Consider the following 22,037-nt stretch of genomic DNA (forward strand, 5'->3'; position numbering starts at 1 on the left):
TGCAATCAGGACATCTGTGCAGTCTGAAGAGTTCAGGGGCCTCTTCTCACTGTGAAGACACTTTATCAGGAAGGCTTTCTTTGTAGTAGAGTAAGCTGACATTCTGATTATGGGTTTTTATTTTTTTTTATGTTATTCATTTGTATGTAGGTGTGTGCTTGGTGTACCAGTAGAGGGGAGAGAACAACTTGGGTGAGTTTACTTTCTTCTTTATGTGAGTCCTAGGGATCAAACTTAGGTCATTATATTTAGCAGCAAGTGCATTTGCCTCTAAACCATTTCACCATGCCCTATAGTATAATCTTTAATCCTTTCTTGGCTACTCAGATAGCTATGATAATGAGGAAGTTACCCAAGTTTTCTATGGCTGGGACCCTTCATCCATATAACAGAAAGAAAAAAAGGAAACCACAAACTTATAGACCCATATTAAAGAAGAGAATTTGTGTAATTTCCCAAATGCAACCCGTACTCAATGAATTGCAGCTTATAAAACAAACAAACAAACAAACAAACAAACAAAAAACAGTCAACTCCCAATGCAATCAATTTAGAATAAGCTCCTTCTTTCTGCTCCTGATAATCATCTCTAATGGGGGGGGGGGCTGCATTCAATTATGTGGGAGGTTTCCTTGACCTCTAGCAAGGCCCAAGGTGACTCTTGGGTTTTGTAAAGACACACTGCAAAGTGGAAAGGCTGTAACAAGGGCGGAGGAATTGCAGAAGGAAGAGCTGAGTCTGCAGCGCCACCTAGCCTAATGTGTGCTGGCCCTCCGCCTACGCAGCTGCACCTTGATGAGCATCTTCTTCTTTCTACTTATTTTTTTTTAAAGTATAATTACTGGAGCTTATGTTTCACAGTTAATGCTGTCAAGCCTTTTAAACTAATTGGTCTTTTATAGAAAATTTAACTGAAAATTAACACATTTTTTAATAATGTTGCCTTAACTTTAATGGCACTCTGCCTTTCGTCTATAATTGCACTAAAATTGTCATTTTCCATGTCATATCTGCCATTTTTTATATTTGCTAGTTTTCATGGTGTGGATTTTTTTTTTATTTTTAGTATTTTTCTTTCATGAGCAATGAGAACTACTTCAATTACTTTCTCCTGGATCTGCCTTGCCTGGTGTAGCAGTAAGGGGTATGTTCTTGGGTCCAGCACAACATCCCGCTGTTTGCTGCTCAGACACAACACTGCTGCTAGCCCATCTGCCTTGGCTGCACCTGTGGACTGTCTGTCTGCTTGTGAGCAGAAGAAATGGGGGGCTCTTGGATGGAGTGTAAGAAATGCATCATGAGCAGTAAATAGCTGGCATCTGTAGAATGGCAGCAGTTTATCCTGGGCTGTCAATTCTGCCTCCAACATAAGGCTCACCCAGGGTTTGGCCCCTCAGGAAGTCACAGTATAGATAGAAAGCAGGTGGGGCAGACCCATAGTTCAAAGGAGCACATTCTCCAGTCTTACTAACACAAATCTAGTTATTTCTGACACCAAGAGACCAGTTCATATGAGACATGAAAATACAGAAGCATCTCTCCTACAGACTTCTGACTCATCTATCCAGTAGCTCCTGGGTCTCATCTCTCTAAAACAGTGGTTCTTGAGCTGACACTACCACCCTTTAATACAGTTCCTCATGTTGTAGTGATCCCAACCATGAGATTATTTTCATTACTACTTCTTAACTGTGAATATGCTACTGTTACAAATCACAATCTAAATATTTGTGTTTTCCAATGGTCTCACACAACCTCTTTGATAGAGTTGTTCAACCGCTAAAGGACTCTCAACCCACAGTTTGAAAATCACTGTTCTAAAGTATGTGCACACACGTGTGCAGAGTAACCAGACATGGTTGTATACCTACATATATATGCAGGTTAATAAAAAAAATCTATAGCTTTTATTAAATCACGTATGCCTGCTTCTTGAAAGACCTTCATATTCCTTTGTCCTTATTCAAGTACTACAAGGACACAGGAAGTTGTTCACGTCACACTTAATGAACATTTGGTCTCAATTGACAATAGAGAAGATATACAAGGGCTGGTGGTGAATCAGATCCAGAAGCTTCAGGTCTACTTGACCCTGCGCCACACTGTCCCAATTACTCCATGTGCTTAAAATCTGTAGATGTTATGATGGAGCCTGTAGATGGAGGCTGTGGTTGAGTCTTGCTCTGTTCTTGCTCTTTGGAGGAACCTCATTTTAGTTCTTCCTAGCTATGGCTTTGGTAATTGACCAATCTACATTCTTGTTCATAAATGAAGGCTGGGATGAAATACAAAGAAATCACAGGTAAAATTTTTGTCAAAGGGTCTGGATCTAATTGGGTGTGTTGAGCCAGACCTCAACTGGAGTTTTTTCATCCTAGACAACAGAGCAAGGTCTAGAATAATTTGGCTAGGATTTTGATTGATGACAGGAAAAGACACTGTCAGCAGGTCTGTTAATATGTCTTGCTCCAATATTTAAACCTGTTTTTTTTTTTTCACACTGTGGTCTGAAAGATCAGATTGTATCACTGGAGTGTGTTACATAGTTCCGGGCCCTCAGTAATTAATGCTGCTAATGAGAAGTGTGAGGAACAAGTACTAAGTTCCTGGAATGATTTACTCCAGGCTCGAATGTAGTAAAAATACTGCTTACAGGCTATCACACCTGTATGGCACAAGCCACTTTGTCCCAAACACTTCAATTTGGTATCAAGAGAAATTGATATGGATGATCTTTGAAAAGAGTGATTAGAAACCAGACAACCAAATAACCCTATTTTAAAAATGGGGTATAGAACTAAACAAAGAACTCTCAACTGAAGAAACTTGAATGGCCAAAAAGCAACTTAAGAAATGCTCAACATCCTTAGTCATCAGGGAAATGCAAATCAAAACAACCCTGAGATACCACCTCACACTAGTCAGAATGGCTAAGATCAAAAACTCAGGCCATAGTAGATGCTGGCAAGGATGTGGAGAAAGAGGAACACTCCTCCATTGTTGATGGGATTGCAAGCTAGTACAACCACTCTGGAAATCACTCTGGTGGTTCCTCAGAAAATTAGATATAGCATTACCTGAGGACCCAGCTATACCACTCCTGGGCATATACCCAGAAGATGTTCCAACATATAACAAGGACATATGCTCTACTATGTTCATAGCAGCCTTATTTATAATAGCCAGAAGCTGGAAAGAACCCAGATGTCCTTCAACAGAGGAATGGATACAAAAAAATGTGGTACATTTATACAATGGAGTATTACTCAGCTATTAAAAATAATGAATTCAAGAAATTCTTAGGTAAATGGATGTAACTAGAAAATATCAGCCTGAGTGAGGTAACCCAATCACAAAAGAACACACATCGTATTTACTCACTGATAAGTGGATATTAGCCCAAAAGCTTGAAATAGCCAAGATTCAACTCACAGACCACATGAAGCTCATGAAGAAGGAAGACCAAGTGTGAGTGCCTTGGTCCTACTTAAAAGGAGTAACAAACTACTCAAGGGAGCAAATATGGAGACAAAGTGTGGGACAGAAACTGAAGGAGGGGCCATCTGGAGTCCATTCTACCTGGGTATCCATCCCATGTGCAGTCACCAAAGGTAGACACTGATGTGGATGTCAGGAAGTGCATGCTGACAAGTGCCTGATATAGCTGTCTCCTTAGAGGTCTGCCAGAGTCTGACATATTCAGAGGCAGATGCTCACAGCTAACCATTGATCTGATCAAGGGGTTCCCAGTGGAGGAGTTAGAGAGAAGACTGAAGGAGCTGAAAGGGTTTGTGGCCCCATGAGGAGAGCAACAATATCAACCAGGCAGAGCTCCCCAGGGTCTAAACCACCAGCCTGGGAGCACATAGGGAGAGACCCATGACTCCATCTGTATATGTAGGGGAGGATGGCCTTGTCTGGCATAGGTGGGAGAGGAGATCCTTGGTCCCATGAAGGCTAAACACTGGGCGGGGGGGGGGGGGGGGGAATTCGAGGGTGGGGAGGTGGGAGTAGGGAGTAGGTGGGGACACATCCTCAAAGAAGCAGGAGGAGGGGGATGGGATGGGGGTTCCTGGGTGGTGGTGGGAATGGGGTAAGGGAATAAAATCTGAAATGTAAATATAATATCCAATTTTTAAACAAGTTAAAAAAAAAAAGAAATCAGTTCATTTCAACTTATCTGAGTTTCTGAGAATTGACTCCCTAGTGATGCTATTCAATGGTTAGTCTTACAACTCATAAGCAGATAATGCCCCATTCCACACTGTTATATGCCCCACCTCCAGGCTGTCAATCACGTGCCCCTTTGTGCAGAAGCTTCAATGCCATCAGCTTCAGATTATCACTGGTTTCACAAGTGTTTGGCCTGCTCAGTTGTACAGCTTTACTATTTCAGAATTCTCAGTAATTTATAAAAACACACCCTTTATAAATGATGTATCTAATCCTACCTGGAGTACATTGACTGTCTGCCTAGAAATACAAATGTTATAAATTTGAGTTTTAAAAAGCTCTTAACAATATTTTCTCTTCTGAAAAAAACTTCCATAAACAGCTTACTTGTATTTCAGTAAGATCAGAGTTCTAAAATCTCTGAAATTAGGATCAGAATTAAAGTGACATTTCTAAAGAGACAAGATCTGGCCTCCTACAGAGAATCTGGTGCTTTACTGAACATAATCATGTATGTTTATTGTTCTTTCCAGCCTGCTCAAGGGTTTGTATAAACCGAGCCAACATCAGCAGCAACCCTAAGGTCAGTCACAGTACCCAGAAAACCAGGAGGACCCTGTATTGGGCCCACTGATATGTCTTATTGGCTACAAAAGCCACCAATCAACCTTAATTCAGGTGATGTTATTTCATAGTTATTTTTAAAACCATTATTCCGATATTTCACTAAGCTATGCTTACATTTGTACTATGTTCAGTCATATAGAATAAAGTAAATTCATATCTGAAAGCCTCATGTCTTCCTCTTTCCTCACACAGTAATCCTTTTGGGATTAATTTTAATGAATAGAGGATAATAATGCATAATTAGCATGTAAGTTGCATACCACAATCAGGAGAAGGACCTTCTTTAGCAATGTGAGAATGTATGTGTGGAAAAACACCCTCTGAGGTACGTTCATAGTTTAACATGCTCACTAAAACCCTGCTCCATGGGTTCAGCAAAGGTCAGCTTTTATCCAGCCCACACCCCATTTTCACAAACTGTGAATTTGATTATTGCAAAATGAAGAGTGCTGTCTATCTGGTAAAGAAAGACACTATTGGGAAGGATTCCCAGTACCTGCTGCGGCCTGTTCTAAACACCTGCTGTTGTCTGTTGTAGTGAATAATGCTGCCACTATGCTGAAATGTGCTTTCTTAATTGTTATTTGTTTGGAGGGTCACAAAATGGAAAAAAAAATGGCTTGACCACTTGATGCACATCACGTTATTAAGTGAAACAACTGCTTTTAATGTCTCAGCCAACAGCTCCTTTTTGCCATCATTCTGTCCCTGCCCTTCTGCTGAGAAGAGCCCTGTGCCTGGTCCTCATCCACGGTCTAGTCTTTTAGTGACAGGCAGGGACTTTGGTGTCATCCTTGGCACACTGTCCTTTCTACTTTCTGTTCACATTCAGGCTATTCCCAAATGTTCCCTGTTTTACCAGTGAATACTCAGACCCACCCACCTGCCTGCATCACTATCAGAACTACCCTCCCTCCAGCTAGATGAGATGTTTACATGGACACCACCCTCAATCTTGCCTGACCAAAACATCCCCACCTATCAGATAAGGCAAGTATTTCAGACATGAACCAGATCACTCTTTAGTATTAAGTCCAAAGACTCCTGAACATGGTTTTCAATGTCTTCCCTGTCCCTTCCTCATTCTGCTTCAGCTTCCTTTATCTTCCTTGAGAGATTCTCACATCTTGGTATGAAATATTTATTTCCTTAAGTGGTGTCTCTTTTATCTTCCAACCCAGGCCATAGCTTTCCCTGTTTTCCCTGCATGTTGAGGAATTTATAATAAAAATTGACTTGTGTGATTGATAAACACTGGTATCCTTTCTAAAGACAAACATTCATGAACTTCTGCTCTTTTCCATGCACAGCTCAAGTTCCTGCCATTGTCTTCTGTTGTGAAGACAGCCCATGGGTACTTATCCCACCCCTTGAGTGGAGAAAAAGAAGCTAGACAACTCACCGCGCTCATGAGTGAGTCCAGGACGCTGACGGCAAATGCTGTCCCACAAGCAAAGGGCTGTGTGAGGTACAGCTCTGTGTCCGGGTCATCGTCATCATCTTGGTCCAAAAACTGAACATTAGTATCGTTCACTAGAAGAGGCATAAAATAAGAATTAGCACTGAAGACTACACATGGGTCAGTAAAGCCAGAGAGATAGTTAAGTGACTGGGTTAGAGACACTTAAGTTACTGCAAAAGAAACAAGCATGGGGAAGTTGTTGATGGATCCCAGGGTTGGCAAGCACTGGGACTCAAATGGCCTGCTCCTACAGGATTGTTTTAACTTCTAAGACCTGGAGAGCAATGAGGTCAAGCAGGGTTATTCCATGGCAACTGCTAAGGACTGGCATGTTGATAGTGTTGACCAGTCCTTTGTTACAGTCTTACAATCATGACCAAGAAACACCCTAAGGCATTTTTTGGTAGCCAAGTCCTCTAATAGAGGGACATGGCCATGAGTAGCCATGCTGGGATGGTAAGGTTAGCCGCAAAGAAAAGAAAGCAACTTACTCAGAAAGAAAAGCAATGGATCAGAAATGCAGCAAGGGCAAATGGCAAGCAGTTTACCCGCAGGTAGGACCTACAGATAGCCCCAAGGATGGGCCCGGGTAGTACCTGGTGTGCCTCTTCTCTGAACTCATGCTCATGCTCAGTGGGTCCTACTCAACACATGGGAATGGATCCTGGATGCCTCCTGCTGCTTTCTGACTTTCTCTGCAAATTTCCCCATACTCTGCTTCCCCTTCTAAACAGCTCTGCCTCCTCTGTATTCTAGAAGAAGACATGGCCAGGGCAAAATGTCTTCCTTCATTGTCATCTGAGGAACCCCCAAGGGACTCCTCTTGCATACACCCACAGACTGATGAGTTGTGCTTTAATTTATAAAATGAGTGATAAGTGAGATGTCTTTAACTTATAAAACATTAAATGATAAATTAACTTCCATTCCTTTCTTGGCTTCACAAATGATCGATTTTGCAGAGCAAGTAATGGGGGGAAGTGTGGGGAGTTGGGAAGAGGTACACTTGTGACTGCTGGAACAATTAAGGTAGTTTTAGGAAAAGAACTGATGAGGTTTCCTTTCTGTGTCTTTTTCTGAATCCATCTGCAGCTAATTCTCTTTTCTAGAGTTATTGTTTTAATTTTTTAAAAGGACTTTCTTGACAACTTTCCTTAAAACAACAACAACAAAAAAAAAAAAAAAACCCTTTTGTTTATTGCATGAGTCACAATAAATGATAATAGGATGAAAGGCTAGGCATGGAATTATTTTTAAATGACACCATCTTTTTTGCCACCCTGGAGAATGACTCTAATAGAGGCAAATCTTTGCCGTAATTTTTTCAAATTTGATCACATTTGGGTCCCAGTTGTGTCAGCAGCAAGTGAATTGCAGGAGAGCAGGTGAAAGTCCCCAGTCTGATGTTGTCATTAAGTTCTTTGACAAAACATTTCATGATCCTGCAGCCAAGTCGCTCTCACTGTAAAACAAGAAAGTTCTGCAGTCTCTCAAGAAGTAGCTCAGAGCCTCTTGATACAGGACCCAGGGCATGCTGAGCCCTGGATAAATGGAGGCTGACATCTTGACTGTTGATCAATCCATGACATTATGGAAATATCCAGCCTCTTTCTACTCCTCTCAGAATCACTAAAGGTTTACTTATGAACCCTCAAAGTGGTTCTGTTAAATTAAATTATGATGGGCCCTAAGCTGTCTCCATACCTACTTCACATTTGGCTAAAAGTGTATGTCATGAACTGTAGCCGCACTCCATGTGGAAATGGTATAACACATTCTTGTAATAAATAGCTTGGGATCAGCCAATCACAAGTGGCTTTAGTGTTCAAACTAGATTCAATAAGACAAGCTCCACCAGTGGCCCAGCCAGCAGGCTGTCTCCATGTTTCATTTTCTTCTTCTTTATTTCCCTTCCTTTTTCTCTGGAAAGGATCTCTCTCTCTCTCTCTCTCTCTCTCTCTCTCTCTCTCTCTCTCTCTCTCTCTCTCTCTCTCTCTCTCTCAGTAGGCCAAATATAAGAAACCAATTTGTTAGGGGCCCCTGCCATCCTCTAGAATTATAAATGAAGATTAAGGTTTCTAAACCAGGCAAGGGAGAGATGGCTTCATGATTAAGGTGATTAAGAACACTTGCTGTTCTTACAAAGAACCTGCATAGGCTTCCTAGCATCTGCACAGTGGCTCACCTGTAACTGTAGATCCAGAGAACCCAACATACTCTTTTGTTCCCTGCAGGCACCCAGCACACACATGAGCCACATACATATATGCAGGCAAAGACTCACACACATACAAGAGAAATAAATAAATATTTTTTAAAGATTTTAAAACCCTGTCTCTGCTTCTCTCTCTTCTTGACAGTGTCTCAGATATCCTAGGTTTGCTTCAAACTTCTTATGTCACGGAAGATTATGGAGAACTTCTGATGCTTCCCTTTACCGTTGCAGTATAGGAACTGTGGGCGTGGTACTGAGTGGTCAGTTTATTATAAAGTGCTAGGGATTGAAGCCAGGGCTTTGTTCATGTTAAGCAAGCATTCCATATCAACTAAGCTAAGCCCCGAGTCTATAGTTGTGTCTTCTGAAATTCTAAAAGTATGTTGTAATGATTACAGTACTTCTACTCTGGGAATCAGAAAAAAGAGAGCACATGTACTAGCGTATGACTTTATTATTTGTTGATAGCAGCAGCTGATGGTGGTTGTACTATCATTCCAAGTGGAGCAATGTCTCTCTTCTTTATGTATAAGGAGATGGGTAGGAGACAGTGCTACTTTTCTGTGGCCCCAAGTAGAAGAAACAACTCTGGATGTTCAGTGATCTAAAGATGTAGGCTACTGGAAGAAGATGTCAAGACAAGAGTCATGGTTCAGTGAAATACTTGCCTATTGTTCTGGGATCACCAGTCTTAGAAAGGTAACAGCTCAAGTCGCCGATGCCCATTTCCCAGAATAGCAACTACATGGGTCATAAAGTACACCATTCCCAATAAGCAATTACATAATGTGTGACATTGCCCCACAATGCAGGTGATCAAATATAGCTGTGAAATAGCTTGTTAAATGGCTTCAAAGTTTTCCTCATGGAAATGTCAGGAGCTTTTATCATGGAAATTTTGGGATGGATGAGGGCTGCAGTATAGTACAGTCTTAAAATGTGTTTGGCCTTGGTTGTATCTTTGTGTGTGTTTATGTATGTATGTGTTCATGTGTGTATGCGTGTGGAAAGTAGAGGTTAACAATAGTTGTCTTTCTCAATCACTTTCTACATTATTTTCTGAGACAGGGTCTGTCTCACAACTAAATCTTGGGCTCACCAACTCAGCTAGACTACCTGGTTAGCAAGCCTCCGGGATCCTTTCATTTCTGTCCCCAAGGACTAGAACTACAAGATGTACCTTGCCAAGCTCAGCTTGAATGTGGATGCTCAGGGTCAGCACTCAGGGAGCCTCATGGTTGTGCAGCAAGCACTTTATCCCATGTCCATCTCTCCTGCCCTGACTCTGTGTCTTTTAAGGGGCATCTGGCTGGGGCAATTCAATGGAGCACACATCCCAGGGCAGGTGATAAATAGTGAATATTTGCAGGGCTGAAGTGGGAGGAGGCTTGGTATGAGGAGAGTGGTGTGGCTCCTAGAGAAACTAGACTTCGGAGTAGGAGGAAGAAATGGCCTGAACTCTGAAGCTTGAAGGGGGAAAAAGTCTGGTGCAAAAGAGATTTGGTTAGGAGATTTGATAACCAAATTACTGCTTTGTATTTAGAGCCCCAACCGTTTTGCTTTTCCTTTTCCCCTTATCAAAAATCAGGATATTCGAGTCAGTTAATAGCGCACGGACTCTAAATGAAAAGAGAAATTCTTGGCATGGGTGCTTTTGAAAGCTGCTGTAGGGATCTGTGTTGGAGATGTTCGGTGAATTTTCAAAACAGTCATCTGGGGTACATGAACTTCCTTGGTCTTTTATGGCCCTATGGTTCTAAGAAGAACGATGGAGAAACCCAGGCTCTTAGCCAACCATGCTAACCATAAAAAAGACACTTCTCCTACTGTTGAAAACAGTGTGATGCTCCTTGACCTGAGTGAATTTGTCCAGATAAATAGTTCTGTCTAACAACAACGCAGGGCTGCATGGTAGACAATTTATTCCTTCATTTCTAGACACCTCGCAAGCACGATTACTGTGTTAAAAGCCTCCTCTCTTATTTTGAAATATATTTGGGGGCCAAGAAAATGGAATGTTCATTTCATTTGTGAGTCCTGTGAAGGCAGGTGCTTCTCACCCCTCCTCCTATGCCTCTGCTGAAAAGCCCTTTGCTGTGTCTATTTAGAAGATCAATCTTCAGTTGTGAGACCTGCTGCTGATGGGTGCCCTTCGTGGGTTATTAACCAAGTCATGGGGAACCATGGAGGGGTCTGACAAATGCAGTCATGACCAGGGGCCTTTATCTTTGAGATAAATCCATTGTGAACCTTCCAGCGAGGGCTTTGGGCCAGCAGGGCGGGGGTCAGAGTGTAGGGCTGTCAGCCTGTTCACCACCCTTCTTGGAATCTGGCTTAAGTAAGAAAGGATCCCCTGGGAACCAGCTGCTTTTTATGGCTTCAGAAGCAGAACTTCTAAGAGAAGGCCTAGTAGGGGGAAAAAAGGCAAATAAAGTCAGAATAAAGAAAAATAAACAGCTGGAGGGAAGGTGCTGTCTAGGATTTCTTATCTTAAAATTTTTATATTTCTCCTTTGACTTCCTCGGAGAGCAGTGAAGACATGTCAGTCAAACTGACAGCATGTTGGAAGAGGAATGCCGGGAGGAGCCAGGGGAGAGCGGGCACACGTGGGATTTAAAAGAGAGAGAGAGAGAGAAAGGCTTGGGCCACAGAAAATGAATTAGAGCAGAGATGCTTTGGCAGCTACTGCCAGGTCAGGTGGGTGTGATCAAAGGTTTACTGATGCTGTGTGGGGAAAAAAATCATTAAGAAAGGCCAGAACAAGACAGTCGATTCCAACCAGAGCCACAAATAAAACACATTCAAAGCAGTGCCATGGGGTAGCCTTTCTGTTACAGCCAGCGAAATGAAAGGGGTGGTGGAGGGAGCCAATGAGAGTTGGAAACACCAAGATCAGAACAAAAGAAAATACTGATGTCAAGGAAGACAAGCACTTCTTACCCAACTCCGTTATCATTAGAATGTGCGTCCCACTGTTTTTTTCCTGATTGACTGATACCAAAGGCAACTTGCCCGGCTTAGCTAATTGGATACAGCATTTAAGGGTCCAGGGAAAGGGAGTGGAGGAAAGTACAGAAAAGAAGAAAAGAGTGAGGGAAAAACAGAGGCAGCATTCTCAAGCTAAGCCACCCAGACAATAGTGAGTCTGTATTGTCTCAGGGGAAGAGCCATTCAGTAGATATTTTAACTTCACACAGGCTACCAGAGAATGGCATGGGCATGTCAGAAGTTGGATTCTATTGGCTATATATTATAGCATTCAAACCCTGCACCTTCCCCCCACATTCATATTTCAGTCATTTATTGAAAATGACCTTTGGTAAGAATCTCAACTAGGACTGGGTCAAGGTGGAGTTGCCATATAGCGGAGCAAACAGACATGTGACCCGGTCCTCAAAGGGGATCCATTCTCAGGCGGGATGGGCTTAGACTTGAGGTTCTGAGCAGGGTTTGCAACAGTAGGAGCCTTTGAAACAGAACACTCAGAAGAGGTGCCTTCAAGAAGAATTCGTACCTCTTTTCTTTCCCCTTCCCAAATGGATGCCCCAATTTCAAAGCCATTCTCATGCTCCTTTGAAAACAGGGACCAGCAGGAAGGAAACTGTCTATTTGTCTTTTGAGAAAGATAGAACAGTTTTTCCTTCAAATAATCTGCTGTATCTCGACTCAAACCTCACCTTCACTATTCCACCTCAAGTCCCACAGCAATCTAAAATGCCTAAAAAGCTAAAGAGCAGGCCAAACTTCTTATATTGTCCATAGTCTGAAAGACAGAGCGCCCACCCACTAAGCTACGGTGATCCCCTACCAAGTTCCGTGATGATGGGAATGTTGACCCCGGTTGTGATAGATGGCTGGCGTAACATCCCGTGCACTGGGCTGTTGTCAGGCGATGATCTGTCCATTCCAGGAGGTGTGAAACCTAGTGGGGAGAAATTCAGAGGAGGAGAAAATTTGGACTTGATAAAGTCTAGCATACATACAAACTCTCAAAATGCAATGTACACAATGCATTGACCAGTCACTAAGTAACTCAGGATAAACTCAGCAAGCTTTTTGTTGTTTGTTTGCTTTTTAGGACATTAGAGAAAAACCACTTGAAGAAATTCTATCTTACTCTGACACCTTCCTAAAAATCCAGACCATAGCAATGTTTATACTGCTTACAGTTTCCCCTCTCATGTCAAATAGTTAGCACTGTGCCTAGTTACCCTTAGGTAGGAAGGACTGTAGGACATACAAAATGTTCTTGCTAATGAAAAGCAAGCAAAGAAGCACACATTACTTCTGGTATATGACTTTGTCCTTCCCTTCCCAAACCACACCTAATATGGAGACATGGGTCACCATGGAGATGAGTCCAGACAGCTGCCCTGACCCATAAAACATTCTAAGTGAAAGAGAATGACAGTTTATTGTAAACCACAGAAACGTTTTGTTGGTTGTTACTACAGCCTATCTAAACTCATTCTGCCTATTTTCTTAAGCCAGCTGATGGCATTTCCTTCTGCTTAATGAGGAAGTTCAACCCAGAGGCTTTCAGCAGTTGTTCCTTAGTTTTTAAAAATAATCACACAGAAAGACATCTCTTTTGATTTCCCCCAGAACACTGTTTCATTGGCCCACAGATCCTACACCCAGCAAATCCATCTTTGAACTAGGTTGAAGTAGCAAAAGTAACTTGCTGATACTGTCTGAATTAAGTACTAGAACTATCCTTGAATTCCTGAGGTAACTAACCCAGCACTATTGAGAAATCATGAGATTTATTAGAGAGAGAGAGAGAGAAAGAGAGAGAGAGAGAGAGAGAGAGAGAGAGAGAGAGAGAGAGAGAGAGAGAGAGAGAGAGAGAGAGAGAGAGAGAGAGTTTAAGATTTGGGATGCCACATCTAGTAAAAGTGAGACTTTCTCTAGCTAAACCCATTGAGTGATCTGTTGAGGATGCAGGCAAAGACACACAAAGACAGTGAAGTTCTCTGTATCACACTTGCATTGGTTAGAAAATCATTTTCCAACTGAAGCATATAGCAGCTGTCAACCTTGTGCTATTATTTGTTTTGGTTTGTTTTCTGGTTTTCATCTTATTTAATTAAAAAACATTTTTGGAGAGATAAGATATGGCCATTGTTAGTCTGGAACTCATTATGTCTACCAGGCTGACCTTGAACTCACAAAGATCCACCTACTTCTGCCTCCTAAGTACTGGGATTAGAGGTGTGCAACACTATGCCAGACTCCTTGGTTTCTCATCTCTACGTTGGCTTACCAATGGATGAGAGATTTAAAGGTACAAGGAGACTTGGATTCATTTCCAAATTGAAGTTCCAAATCAGGCAAAGAACCTCATTCTGCAGACAGTCATCAGTTGTCATGAGACAAGGCTGGGCTCATGCCGACATTCATTTGGGGATGTTTTCTGCTCAATAATTGTGCATCCCATGGAAGGTTCATAAGCACAAAGTGCCAGAGACATATAAGGGGCCTTTTCATTTTCTGTTCTCCTTTATATAAATATTCTATCAAGTGCTATACTCACTACTCAGGAAGTATAAGAAGTATTACTTAATATCTATTCCCTGATTGCACTCAATTTTTTTTTATAATATTATTACTCCTCATATAGACCAACTCACGTTCAGTGAGTTGGTGTTCGTTCTTCCTCCTAAACTTTGGGATTTGTCTGTTTTCAGCCAACCGCATAACCAGGAGCATGCATTTTAAATGTTAGCTGTTTCCTTCCCTTTGAACAGTGAAGGGGAAGAAATAAACTGTTTTCATCAGAAGTTGCATTCAAAAGCATGAAAAATTGCAAGTGACAGCTGTGCAGATTCAGTGGATGTGACGTTTTTTGAATTTCTTCAACTTGACAAGTAAACACCTTACATCGGTAATGCTATATGCATAATACATGGCCTGTATTTTGACAGCCGTCATCAAATGCTGACTTGAGAAAATATGGGTGTGCGCCTCAAAGGGTAGCACCCATAAAGCAGGCAGAGATACAGGCCCTACAGCATTGGGGAAGCTGTATTTTGTTGCAGAGCCTGCAACAAGCCAAAGCATCCTTCTATTTTATCTTATTTAAAGATCCCATTATTTTAGCTGTGGAAAGTCTCAGTTCCTTTGCATGAAACCTTCATTTAGAAATGGGGTGCTTGTTCCTGGGCCTCTTACACTTGGCTTACATATTTCATTTCTTCCACAGTCTCCAAGGCATCTCCACCAGCATCTGCAACTGACCGACTGTGAAGGGTAGACAGACATGCTTCCACTGAAGGTCTGTCTCTCCTTCACATGTGACCCCAGAACAGGATATTAATGTTAACAAGAGAACTTCAGGCCAACCACACCTCCTCCTATTTTGCTGCTTTTCTGCCCTCACACTTTAAAGGGCTAGGGCAAAAATTTAAAAGTATAGATTTTTTTCCCCCTTCATCTCATATAGTTGTATTACCAGTAATCAGACTTGATTAACGCTGGTTTTCCCGCTTAGGGCCTTAATATGGGAAACTATGTTCTGAAGTACCAGGGTGACGTAGACTCCCTAAATGAACTTGAAGAGAAGAGAAATGCAGGTGTATTCCACCTGAAGGAATGAGATAGGAGGATGAGTTTGGATGTCATCATCAAGTCATGGTTAACAAAGAAGCAGATCTCAACAATGTTCAGGTCTCCACCCTTTTATCCTTGGGATCCCCGTACATTTTTACATAGAACAACATGGGTGGCCTGTGTTTTTTCAAGCCTGGACTTGTGGCACATTCACCAGGGACCTTTAGCCATAGACTAGAAAAACTAGGAAATGCTCCAACATGGGAGACAGCTCTTCATTTTGCCAAAAGAAAGAATTAAGAATGTCAGTGTTAGAGATATAGAATAAGAAACCTCAGTTAGAAAGGGTTCAAGATGAATTTGTGGCTTGCCAAAGTTTTTGCTTAGACTCTAATACTTTAATTTGTTAGCGCTGTTCTCCATGGAGTTAGAAATGGTTTCCCTAGACTACCTCCTCTCCTTCCAGGGAAGCCCCCTTGTCCTGAATCTCAGTCCTCACTGGCAGCTGTGATTGGTATGCATCTCTGTTATTCACTTAGCATCAAGAAACCACCATCTTAACTGGCATGATCTTGGGCTGTATGTTCACATTTCATGGGCAATAGAAAAAATATTAGGCCAGAGAATTTCCTTCTTAGTTGAACATCCAGCTTATGTATAACAGAATTGAGTTGTAGCAATAAATAAATAAATAAATAAATAAATAAATGGGACTAGTTAAGAAAATAGACTTGAAGCTGGAAGTTACAGGTTCAAGTTCTGGTATTTTCTTTCTCCTAAGTCTGTTAAAATTTTTAAAAATATTTTTACTGAGTTATTTTGTTATTTTGTTATCTGGCTATTCCATTTCATGGATGCGATTTTTATTACTCTTCCCAGTACCATTTCTTATCTGCCACCAATCCTTCTCCATCCCATTCTAGGATTGATGACTTTTGGGTCTATTTTGTGACCCATTTAGTGTAATCAGGGCCACCTGCATGACTCTTGGATTCAGACTATCCACTGGAGCTTGGTTGGGTTATCAGGGGTTGTATGGCTAAGGCTATGTTTTCTCTTCTCATTGGATCTATCAGAAGTCAGTAATTCAGTATTGAGCTAAAGCCCCAGTCCCTCCTCCATCCATGCCTGACTGTTGACTGGTCCATCAACAGGGAGCCCCAAGCCCCTCCTCCATCCATAACTGACTGTTTGGGCCAGTTCTTAAACAGACTCAACATAGGCATCTGTAGCTGCTGTGAATCTGGGACTGCAATGGTCTTATTTTGCAGGGATGTTCACAGCCTTTCTTTATTTTCAGGATCTCCCATTCTTTCTGTCCCCTCTTCCACACTTCCCTCTAAGACCTCTAATACCAATTGGTTTCCTGTGCCAATGGTCATCCCTACAAACACACATTCAGGAAGCATTATACCAATTAAACAGACTATATTTAGGAATGTGTATGTATATGTATGTGTATATATACATATGCATACAATATCACTAATTTTTTGAAAGGCCATGAATTTGAAGGCACGTGGAGGAAGTATACATGGGAGGACGACTTGGAGGGTAGAAAGGCAAGGGAGAAATGTTGTAACTAAATTATCATCTCTAAAACCTATAAAAATTTTCCTTGAGTTAAAAAAAGAAGTGGAGAAGGGACTAAGCATAAGAATGAAAAAAAAAAAAAAGAAAAAAAAAACTTTCTGATTCCTGTTGTACACATGCATGCTGGGTTTTGCTGCATCTAAGAGTCCAGCTACCTATGACACAGGCAAATTAGAAGACTAGAAAAGAGCTCTGTGGGCCAATGCAGGCTGAATGTGCTGAAAAGGGGTGATGGCTCAATGTCACACATTTATGGGGCTCAAAGCAAATGGAAGGATGCTGTAGAGCCAAATTGATTAAGGTAACTGAGAATGATGAAAAGAGACCGAGATAGCACTGCAGCGGAAGGAGAATTTATGTTCTCATGACCTAGGTCTCAAGACCTTCCTAAACAAATACGGTTTTATTGAAGAGAAAGCTTGAGCCTAACCATGACCCATAGAGAGGGTAGAAAGTGTGCTCAAGGGCATCCCATGTGGCTAGCAGATGCCAGATCCGAACCACATGAGTTCCTGGGGCTCCTCTAAGCCAACTCTTGCTTCTCACTATGCACCAGTCTATGACAAAGGCACTTTCATGGCTGCCTCACTTATTCCTCATCACAGCTGTGTGAGTTGAGAGACCTGTTAATGCTATCACTTTTTGAAAAAGAAAATGGTACTGAGAAGCATGGAGAAGTTGCTGGAGTTTCCCCAGTGGAATGTGACAAATCTGGGAGCCACAGCCAGATAGTTAGACCTAAGACACCAAGCATTAACCACTAATCCAATAGTGTGTTCCATGCCCTAGCTATGTGAGGATATTTCTCCCACTATCCCTCCATCCCCATCCCCTCTCCCAACCCCTGGCAGGCAAGTTTGAGAGACAAGTCAGCCTAACTTTTTTTTAAATTGTTTTCACTTTTAAGCAATAGCACACAACGACTGGGAGCCATTGCAGTCAGACTTAACTTGCTTCGGTAGAGCAGCCTGCACAGCTCAGTGTGTATAATAAATACTTTATTGCAGTACTTTTCCATGGGGGAAACACAAAGTACTTTCTAAATCTTCCCTAGTTAAATCCCCAAGCCTTCCCAGGGAGAGAGGGAGATGGAAATTCTTATCAATCACCTCCCCTAGAATAGATGGAGAAGTGAAGGTAAGTGCTTCCCACACCCCCATGGATTTAACATAAAGGAATTGGCTCAAAGGGTGAGCCAAATTATCTTTTATTGTGTGCATATAAATGATGGTTAGAAATCCATATGCTACGTTAAACTAGGGAAATAAATTAGGCCCAGTCATCGAGGTTCGCTGAGACAGGTATTCAATATGAAGTTGTAAAAGGAAAGATCACCGTTAAAAATGATCTATAAAGACATGTTAAAAATCAAGAGAAACATCTCATGTTACATCATCTAGGAGATGAATTAGATTTCCTGTTAATGCCAGCAAGGAAAAAAAAAGATCCCCAAACCAAATGTCAGATGAAGTGAGGATCAATAAAAATATTTTGATAAGTAAATGCAACAGTGCTATTTAACACATGATTGGCGGCTGCTGAAACATCAATTATCCAAATTTCCCATTGCTGCTTATGGGAAAATTATGCAGATTAGAACTTGATTAGGCTTATATCATGAGACTCAATTTAGACTTTTAATCTATTAAGCTCCAATAAATGAGGCATCTGAATAGCTCCCCTGAGCAACTACAGTAATAGCCACAGCAGTCATTTCTGCTGTGTGTATGCCAACAAATTCATCAGCAGCCCAAGTAAAGAAAACTCTGTTGAAGAGGCATGATTGCTTTCTAACTTGGATGGGCAGAAATAACCCATGCCTATAGGGTTGGTTTGGGAAAGAGATTGTTGGGAAAAGCTACCGGAAGAATCCTGTCAAAGAGAAGAACTTTACGTTAACCTTGCAATGGACTAATATACTTTCTACAAGTTGGATCTGGATTCCAATGTTGGAATCTGGTGCAATTTAAAAGTTTAAAAAGAGATCATTTACTGGGGTAACAAGTTCTTCTGAAATTGCCAAAATGGGACTCCAACTGACCACTTTCTGATTTGCAGGCATATGCATAATACACAATTACCCAATGTGTGTGCGTGCATGTGTATATGCACATGTGTATATGTGATTGTGCCTGTGTGCATGTGTGTATATGTATTGTATGCCAGTATGTTATTCAGGTGTGTGGGAATACATATTCCTTTGTGTGTACCCCTGAGTGTGACAGTGGTTGATGCTAGGTGCCTTACTCAATTGCTCTTTATATTAACTTATGAAGGCAGGGTCTCTCAAAGAATCTGGATTCTGCCGGTTTGCCTGGATGATCCCCTACCTGTGCCCTAAGCACTGTGATTACAGGTGGGCCACTTACTATGTACGATCTGGGAATACTCATGCTTGCCAGCACCCCAGGCCCTGCCTTCGATGCCTTTATCATCTTCTGCCAGAGGTTTGGAGGGAAGATAGAATGACCTAAAGTTGAAGAGCACAGGCCTTTGATGATCAGGTCAGAATACAGAGACCCTCTTGTTGGTCTTATAATCTCAGAGATCTGGCTGATTCCTGTTCCACACTATCTAGAGGGAGGGCAAATTTGCCCATCTCCATATCTCTACACCATGAACAACTGCTATAGAGAGGGATCCTCATATGAGGAAGGAGCTGAAGAGAGCAGATGTCAGCAGGTACCCACTGTCTGACTTACATCAGCTGGTCACTGGATTAGTGATCTTAGACCCAATACTGTCTCTGCCCTGAGTCTCATTTTCGTCATCTGAAGTGGTTGATTGGAGAATCCCAAGAAATCTTTTATCTTTAGCATAGAATGACTGGTGGAGGGTCACTGCTGGATAACATGATGACTTAGGTCTCTATGATCACACGTGCGTGCATGCACACACTCGCACGCATAAACACACAGAGTACACAGCCAGAAGACTATAAACTGGGGCTGCAATATTCACTAGCATTCAGTAGTCTACCTTGGAGTGAATGAGACAAGGCAAATTAATCAGGTGGTGAAAAAATAAAAATTTAAACTGAGCTCTGACATGTGACTCTTGTAGCATTTTCAGTTAGATTTCTATTACACTCAAAGGCCCCAGTGAGTACAATTACTGGGGAAAATACCCAACAAGTGGTTTTTATGTCACTGATTATTCCTTTTTAAAAGTATATTATTAATTATGTGTGTGTGTGTGCCTGTCTATGTAAGCCATCTGGATGCAGAAGCCAAAGAGGATATCAGCTCTCCTAGAGCTGGAATTACAGGCATTTGTGAGCTAGGAGCAGACTCAGGTCCTCTGGAAGAATGGAAAGCACTCTGAACTGACTCATCTTTCTAGCCAATGTTATAGATTGTTCTAGCAAAGCATATGACTTTTTCTTCACTCACTTTCCCACATGCTTATGAGTGACCAGTGACACGACCTGAGTTAGTATCCCTGTCCTAATTCTTTGCAGGAAGTCACACTGATATTGTTTTGTGATGTGATATTTGTAGAGACTGTATTTCATTGACATGTTGGGGAGCTGATGCCACCAGCTACATAAAGTGCGTTAGCCTTTTTCCACTTTGCATCTGGGATCTGATTCAAGGTGCAGGCAAATGAAACCAACCAATCAAATGAGTCTTCTCTAAAGCTGTTGGCCCAGTATTTTTTTTAAGAACTCACCAACCAGAGAAATCTCACACAGGGAAAACAAATATACTGTCAAGAGTCACCCCTTAAGAACTCTCTCTTATTAAAGAATGTATAGGCTTATGCTTGTTTCTGGAAGGGAGGGAGAAAAGGAGGGCTGGATGGGTGGAGGGAGAAAGGAAGGAAGTGGGCAAAAGGGAAGAAAGTGGGGGAGAGGGAGGTGAAACAGGACGAATTAGACACTATTCAAAAACAACTAAAACCACAGATTTGTGGAAAAGCCTAATATCTACTCAGTCAGGTAATTTCATTTATGCAAGCATGGCATCATATAATTGCCTACTGTTTATCTATTAATTATTTTTACTTCCTCATTTGTTTTGAATCTTCACAATACAGTATGAATCAGGGGACTTAACATTATACCTGCACTTTGTTCCAAACTATTTTGCTTTGAAAACAATATGTGTACAGCAATTATTCCCTTCTATTAATTACATGGTATCCTGATTTTTTTTCTTAGCAGTTCCTGAATAACACAAAACAGGAAGCAACATGCATGTCACGCTTTAAGAAATAAATCGTGTTAAGGATTCACCCAATAGATATGTTATGAAAAACCACTCAAGGGCATTAAAAAATAATGTCTGATCTATTTCTGAAGGTTAAAAAGTATTTTTATCTATGGAAACAACATGTCAAATTTCTTATGTTTGAGTAGTGACATTGGGATCCTTGGCTAGGGACATGGCCCGGTCAGTAAGATGCTTGACTTGGAATCAAGAACAACTGATTCTAATCCCCAGAACTTGTGTTACACTTGGGTGTGGTGACACACACTAATAAAATCAGTTCTGGGGATGGGTAGATCTCCAGGGCTTACAAACTAGCAAGCTTAGCCTTCTTGGAGAGTCCAGGCCAGCAAGAAACTCCATCTAAAAATAAGTAAGTAAGTAAGTAAATAAATAAATAAATAAATAACAGTGGACAGTACCTGAGGAAGCGTGAAGTTGCTTTCTGGCTTCTGTATATATGCACACACATGTGTACATGCTCGTACACAAACCTATAAATTCACACATACAGATATGCATAGAAAATGTGTAAGCACACTGTGTCTTCTCAAATTTTACTTACATGAGCTCTTGAATGTTTTAAAGGGAGTACACCTCATTTAGATAATAAGAGACAACTTTTAAATTATAAATTAACCAAAGTCGAAAAGAACTCTGCAGTTTTAAAGCCGTGTGTGTGTGTGTGTGTGTGTGTGTGTCTGTGTGTCTGTGTGTCTCTGTGTGTCTCTGTGTGTGTGTGTGTCTGTGTGTCTGTGTGTGTGTGTGTCTCTCTCTCTCTCTCTCTGTGTGTGTGTGTGTGTGTCTGTGTCTGTGTCTGTGTGGCCTTTACAGTCTGAGTGTAGCTTTGCTGACATGGCAGTCTGTTGTTCTGTGGGATATAAAAGTTCATTTTGAGAGGCTGAAATTTCAAGAAGGAACTGGCCAGACCAAGGCTACAAGAGTCAGGAGACTTGAGGTGAAACAAGAGCCGAGGAGGTTCCAGATTCCCAGGACGCCGTTGTTCAACATCTCACTATTTTATAGGAGCCACCAACTCTCAGAGCAGAGGCCATGGGGTGCTCAAGCCAAGTCCTCTTTGGCGGTAAGAAGTTCATGTTAAGCCACCATATTTTATGTATACTAAGTCAGTAAGGGCCAGCTGAAGCTGCTTTCCAGGGATGAGTGGCATGTTATCACTCTTGGCCTTGCTCCTACCTAGCTT

General features: G+C 41.5%; 1 protein-coding gene across 18 annotated transcripts in view; it reads right to left on the reverse strand.

Moving 5' to 3' along the window:
* The window catches only part of Kcnma1 (potassium calcium-activated channel subfamily M alpha 1), a 691,955-nt gene that overhangs the window by 31,293 nt on the left and 638,625 nt on the right, over positions 1–22,037 (reverse strand). For 10 of the 18 annotated variants that reach the window (XM_076931239.1, XM_076931244.1, XM_076931240.1 and 7 more), the window contains 3 exons: positions 12,286–12,399; positions 11,418–11,498; positions 6,203–6,333 (listed from right to left, as the gene is read on the reverse strand). In XM_076931239.1, coding sequence (XP_076787354.1) covers positions 6,203–6,333; positions 11,418–11,498; positions 12,286–12,399 — 326 coding nt within the window. The remainder of the gene's footprint in view (positions 1–6,202; positions 6,334–11,417; positions 11,499–12,285; positions 12,400–22,037) is intronic. The other 8 variants (XM_076931248.1, XM_034498542.3, XM_076931242.1 and 5 more) reach the window with 1 other exon arrangement.

This window comes from Arvicanthis niloticus, chromosome 3, assembly GCF_011762505.2.
Source record: "Arvicanthis niloticus isolate mArvNil1 chromosome 3, mArvNil1.pat.X, whole genome shotgun sequence".
NCBI lineage: Eukaryota > Metazoa > Chordata > Mammalia > Rodentia > Muridae > Arvicanthis > Arvicanthis niloticus.